At 56.4% G+C, this 5449-nt stretch overlaps 1 protein-coding gene across 1 annotated transcript; it reads right to left on the bottom strand.

The window, feature by feature from the left end:
- Positions 1–3825: 3825 nt before the first annotated feature.
- TCIM (transcriptional and immune response regulator) lies at positions 3826–4981 on the bottom strand. Its single transcript, XM_026863043.1, has one exon. The coding sequence runs from the start codon at positions 4935–4937 to the stop codon at positions 4617–4619; it is 321 nt and encodes a 106-aa protein (XP_026718844.1). The 5' UTR covers positions 4938–4981; the 3' UTR covers positions 3826–4616.
- Between the last annotated feature and the right edge of the window lie 468 nt (positions 4982–5449).

The raw sequence follows: 5449 nt of genomic DNA, 5'->3' as shown, positions 1-5449 counted from the left end.
CCCCCCCCCCGCTCCGAGCCCCTCTGTGCCCTCCCGCAGAGCCCTCGTGAGTCCCCGGGGCAGAGCAGAGCCGCAGCTGAACATCCCGGCGTGAGGGATCCTGTAAGAAGTGGCGTTCAGGTTTGATGCTGTAGAAATGTCTCAGCACCTCCAACCCCTCCGTAAGTGGTGGCTCCTGAAGCCCCTGCCATGGGATAGGGACACCTTCAGTGCTCACCACAGCAGAGCATCGTCACGCCACACCAACTCAGTGCATGGCTCAAGGGAAAGAAAGATTTTTTTCAGGGCTGTGTATTAAGATTCTGGTCATAGCTTAACTTTTAGTTTTTAGTAAAGATATATGGCAACTGTGCCATCTCCTGTTGGCTCCAGTGTTTTGGACGCTTTTCTTCTCATAAATAGCCTCCATCCCAGCCACCACCTATCCCTGGGCCTTTCCAGGCTCTCGTGGGAGGGAGGTTTCCCCCGAGCCCTTTGTGGGCGGGTGGTGGCTGTGGTGCTGCGCCAAAGACGGCGTCATTCCTGCTGAAGTTTATCCATGCAAGCAGAAAAGTCTTTTTTGTTCCTGCTGACTGCCTGGCAGAGCTGCTGCCGGCCTCCCTCCTCCCTTTGTGCTGTAGGGGATGGGTGGGTGGTCGGGGAGGGGGACGGTGACTTTTGCCTGGCCCTGGGCCGGCAGACACCTCATGCTCAGGCACTTGCCCATGAGGAGGGTTCCCCGGGAGCACCCAGGGTGCTAGAGACGCCTCTTTGCTGAGAAGAGTCTGTACCCCTGGGTGGAACGTACGTGCAGTTCCGCCGAATGGTCAATTTTTAACTCGCCCCATTGCTCAATGGCGTGGAAGGGAAACTTGCCTGGGAGGTGTTGCCACTGACCCGCACACAAACGCTGCCCTGTGGGGTCTGACCCGGTTCCACACTGGACTCTGCTCATGTTCTGTGTATTTGATTTCACCAGAAATTGGAAGGTCACGGCACTGGGTGTTCAGACACTGGGGAACGTCCCCATCTCCTTCTGAACACAGGGAACAGGCTGAGTGGGACGCTGGCTTGTTCCAACCCCATCTCCCCATCGTCAGGGCAGCCGCAAGAGTGGTTTTTGGGGAGAGATGGGGATGGGTGTTTGATGGGGGGGACAGACTGTGGGACCCCTGCACTGTCTGCTCTGTCTGACCCCCCCTTTGCTCTGGGCTGTTTCTTTCCAACACCCTGTGAGCTGCTCCCCACCTTCTCTGGTCTGTTAAACCACAATTTGTGCGAAAAAGGCTTCTGCTTGTTTTCTGTCCTGGCTTTCTGTGCTTCTCCCCTGCCCGCTGGGCACAGCCCCTTGAGCCGGGGGTGCACAGTTGCCCCCTCCGCTGTCTGTGGCAGAGCATTAGCAAAGCCAGATAAAATTAGCTGTTCAGACGCATGTTCCTCAGGATGCTGGGACAGAGGGACACCCAGTACAGCCAGCTTGACTCATGGAGAAGAATTAATGGAAACGCCCGGCTCCTGGAGGGAGGAAATTCCTTGAACAGCCTTTTCCTCTGTTTGTTACGTGGGGAGGCTGACAATGGGCCCCGCGTCTGGCAGGAGCGCTGCCGGGCGGCCGCTGGAAAGCGGCACACGCGCCGACAGACAGCGAGTCTGCGGCACCGGGCGCTCAGGAAGGGCCCGACACAGGCGGGTGACCTGTCCCCCGCACCTCTGCTGCCCGGTCGCTCCCCGCGGGCACAGGGGCTGCCCCAGCGCCGCACCACCGGGCTCGGCTGAGGGTGCTCCGACCTGTTGGGCCGCCCCGGAGAGCCGTGGCAGGGAGCGCAGCACCACAAGCGTGAGGCACCTGCAGCACTTGGACGTTTCTACCTCAAACTCGTGTTGGCAAACGTTTCCTAATAATGAATTGCAGTTTCTCCTGTGCCCGCTGTGAGACGCGCTGCTGCTCGTGAAGCACACACAGGCTGCGACCGAGGAAAACTGCCTTCTCCACTGCAAAAATCCAGATTTATCAGGGGTGCCACTTGGGCCAGAGATTTAAACGTAATGTGACAAGAGGGACTGACTGTGAAGTCCCCGAGTCCCAGGACCATGTCGGTCGCTGTGCACTGTGCCTGACAGAGGCTCTGCCCGTGTCCCCGTGTGTGCCCTGCTGCCGGCCCCCCCTGCCCAGACAGCACGGGGGGATGAAGCACCAGCCCCTCCCTCGGCCCGTTGGGAGGGGGGTGCGTGGTTTGGTACTGGGGGCCAGGAGAGTGGTGAGGCTCTGCCAACCCCCCCCAGCGCTGGCACAGGTTTTGGAACGCTCGACGGTCTGGGGCAGGGTAGAGGGGGGCGAGCAAAGCCCCAGCAGCGGGTCAGGGAAGCAGAAAGCAGCAGGACAGCACGAAGCTGATTCGGTACCCGCGGGGGGTTGAGAGCATCCTTGGCAGCAGCGCCGTCGGGGCCCTATTCCACACCCCAGAGGCAGGAGGAGTGGGTGGCTGCATCGTCCCGCTGGTTTCTGTTATTTTGAGCATTTCTCACATGAGAAATGGCTCTGATGGGAAAAGCTGCCGGAGCAGGAGGAAATTCCCCGCACCCCAGCGGCCTGGGGCTCTGGGTGGAGGCAGTGGAGGGGGGGACGGCCGCCTCTTGGGCTGCGGGCGGCCCTGTTCGGCCTTTTTTGGAAAAAAGCCCGTTTGAGGCAGTTTGTGTCACTACGGATGGGTTTGTGGGGATGTGTCATGAGTGGGTGAAACAGCTGCAGCTGAGCGTGGGACGCTGCCCTGGAACGGGTCGAACGACAGAAACCGGCAACTGCCTCTGGAGCACATCCCGCGCGGGAACAGATTTTTCTGAGCACAGGCAGTTCTGAAAAGCCTTCGGGGGCTTTTTCAAAAACCTCCATCCCGAGCCAGGTGTGACCCCAGCTCTATCCAGTCTTCCTGGCGAGGCCTCTGAGGCCGATGCTGAGTGCGGCAGCGATGGGAGCACAGGGCGGGGGCTCCTGGGGTGGGGGGACACCCAGGGTGGGGGCAACTGCGCGCGGCGGCCATCGCTGCTCTGCACACCGAGCGCTGTTCCCCAACCTGATGCTCTCAGGGAATGCTCAGATGTGCTTCACCACACTATAAATAATTACAATTATCCACCCTATTAAGTAATTTAAAGGATTATTTCTAGTCTCCCTGATTTATAGGCAATTTGGAGGTTTTACTGTAAGCATAAAACCTGTAGCTGATCTATTGTTCTTCTGAATTGTTTTATCTTTGTTGCTCTAAGCAGAATCATGGGAATGTTTTTTTCTAAACCAGCAGGTTATTAGAGGACATACTTATAAATAACTACTCTGGGATATTTTTAAGTATTTTCAACATAGTCTATCATGATAGTATGGCATAACCTGCAGAAAAAATGAGTCTAATTCTGCTGCCAAAGTGTTCATAACTCACTTGTGTTTCTTTAGATGATGGGGAGCCAAGTCTGCGTTCTCAGTCTGCTCTGCAGGAATGCTGAGAGCCCGACGCACCGCACCGCTCGTTGTGGCCATTTCCTAAACCAATTTCTCTGTTGCACTATTGCAAAGTGTGTAATTCTCCTTCATTACATGGGGGAAAACAGCAGTTAGGAGTAAATTTGGTGAGGTCTGTCTGGGGATGCCCCAGCCGCCAGGGCAGCGGTGGGGGAAACCCTGGTGCTGCTGGGGGGGCTGGAGGGGACCCGGGGCTGCTGCAGCCTCCAGGTCAACACCTGGGGAGAGGTGCAGGCACTCTGCTCTTAGAATCGATATGAAATGGCCAAAAAAGTAGAACCCCACTCCTCCAGGAGAATTGAGCATTTCAGACAAAAGGATTTGTATTTGCTTCATAATTTATTAAATTTCAGACTGCCATATGCAATAAATTATAGTCGCTATAATAATAACGTTGTCATAAAATATTACCATGAAGTACTCGTCTAACAGCTGTTGTAATCTATACAAATAAGAACTGTAGTTACCATATTTAGATTTCTAGTGTTAATGGGAAGTGAACAAAATATTAAGGAACTTCACAGTAAATGTCATTATTATTGCTTTGGTGCAAACAGTTTATACTGCACACATACAGCTTGAGAAAGAAAAGGGACAGTCGCACGGTGGGTCTCTAGAGCAAACGCATTCCCTGAGGGTTGGGCCTGCAGCACCCCTGCGGTGCAGGTCCCCGCTGTTACAGATGCGAGGTGATCCCTGATCAGCAGCTGTCAGTCCCTAGAGCTGCTCTCCTGGCCCACGGCAGTGAGGCGCAGGCTTCGGGGAGACAAGCTGGAATGGGCAAAGCCCACGGGTGAAGCCGGCAAACACCGAGTCCCTCGGCAGATCTCGTCCGGGCGTGCGGGGTCGCCCACGGCTCCGTCCCACGGCTGCTTCCCACCGGGAGCTGCCTCGCTCTGGGACCCTCTGGCTGCCGTCGCTGCCGTCGCTGCCGCCCGCACCGGTGCTGCCGTGGGTGCCGTGGTTGGCCGGTTGCGCGGTGGGGCTGGAGCCCCATGGGCGATCTCTCAGGTCCCCCGTCCCGCCAGCAGCTCGCGGGCAGCGGCGGGTGCCGGGTGTGGTGGGAGCTCACGGACAGTCCCGTCCCGAAGCATTCTCCTCCATTCCTGCCCCCTTCGCCACTTCAGTGAACTTTAATGGAGTATTTCCGAAACGTCAGGAACTGGAGCAGCTTGTCTTTTCGCCTCTGCTTCAGTGCCATTAGCGCCCTCGTTTTCTCCTCCACGTCCTGGTCGGTGGCGAGGATTATCTTGGCTCTTTCCTCTGCCTTCTTGTCCCCAGAGTTTTTGAAGAGTTTCTGCAGGGACTCTTCGTTGACGCTTTCAAAGATGTTGGCCACGGCTTTCTTGCGCAGGGCTGTGTCGAAGCGGTAGCCGTGGACCGAGGGGCTCACGCGCAGGGATGTGGACATGGTTGCGGTTTTGCAGCTTCTCTTTGCTTTCATCTATGTGGGGAGCTGCTGGGTTTGCTCTCGGGTCCAGTCAGCGGGATCTGTGCTGCGCTGGCTCCCAGGACCCGTATTTAAAGGCAGTCCCAAGAAAAAACGGCGGGCTCAAGTTACAGCAGTGAGATCACACTGATGTCAACACTGAATAGTCACAGGCGAGTTTAACAGTTAAGTTGCCAAATTTCCTCTGCAGCTGAGACGAAAAGTTTTCTGTTTCTGCAGCGGGGCTGGTTTTTCTTTGACCCGCTGCAGAACAGGGTTCATGCAACTTCCAACATCGATGTGGGACTTCGAGCTAGTACAGCCCAAACTCTGCTCCTGGCCCTTTGCTGCACGCAGAAGAGCTCTGTGTTCAGAATATAGAATATGGCAAACAACTAAATCCCAGGCGGGCACTATTCAGTGCCAGCCTGTGCCTGCAGCTGTGCGCGTGCCTGCGTCGAGGTCAGCCAGGAGTGCAGCAGCACGGCAAAACCTGCTCAGCTCTGGGCAGGGGATGTCTCCTGCTG

This window comes from Athene cunicularia (assembly GCF_003259725.1).
Source record: "Athene cunicularia isolate RWA chromosome 22 unlocalized genomic scaffold, athCun1 chr22_part1, whole genome shotgun sequence".
Lineage (NCBI taxonomy): Eukaryota > Metazoa > Chordata > Aves > Strigiformes > Strigidae > Athene > Athene cunicularia.
The sequence above is the reverse complement of the archived record's forward strand: the minus strand, read 5'-3'. Positions and strand labels throughout refer to the sequence as shown.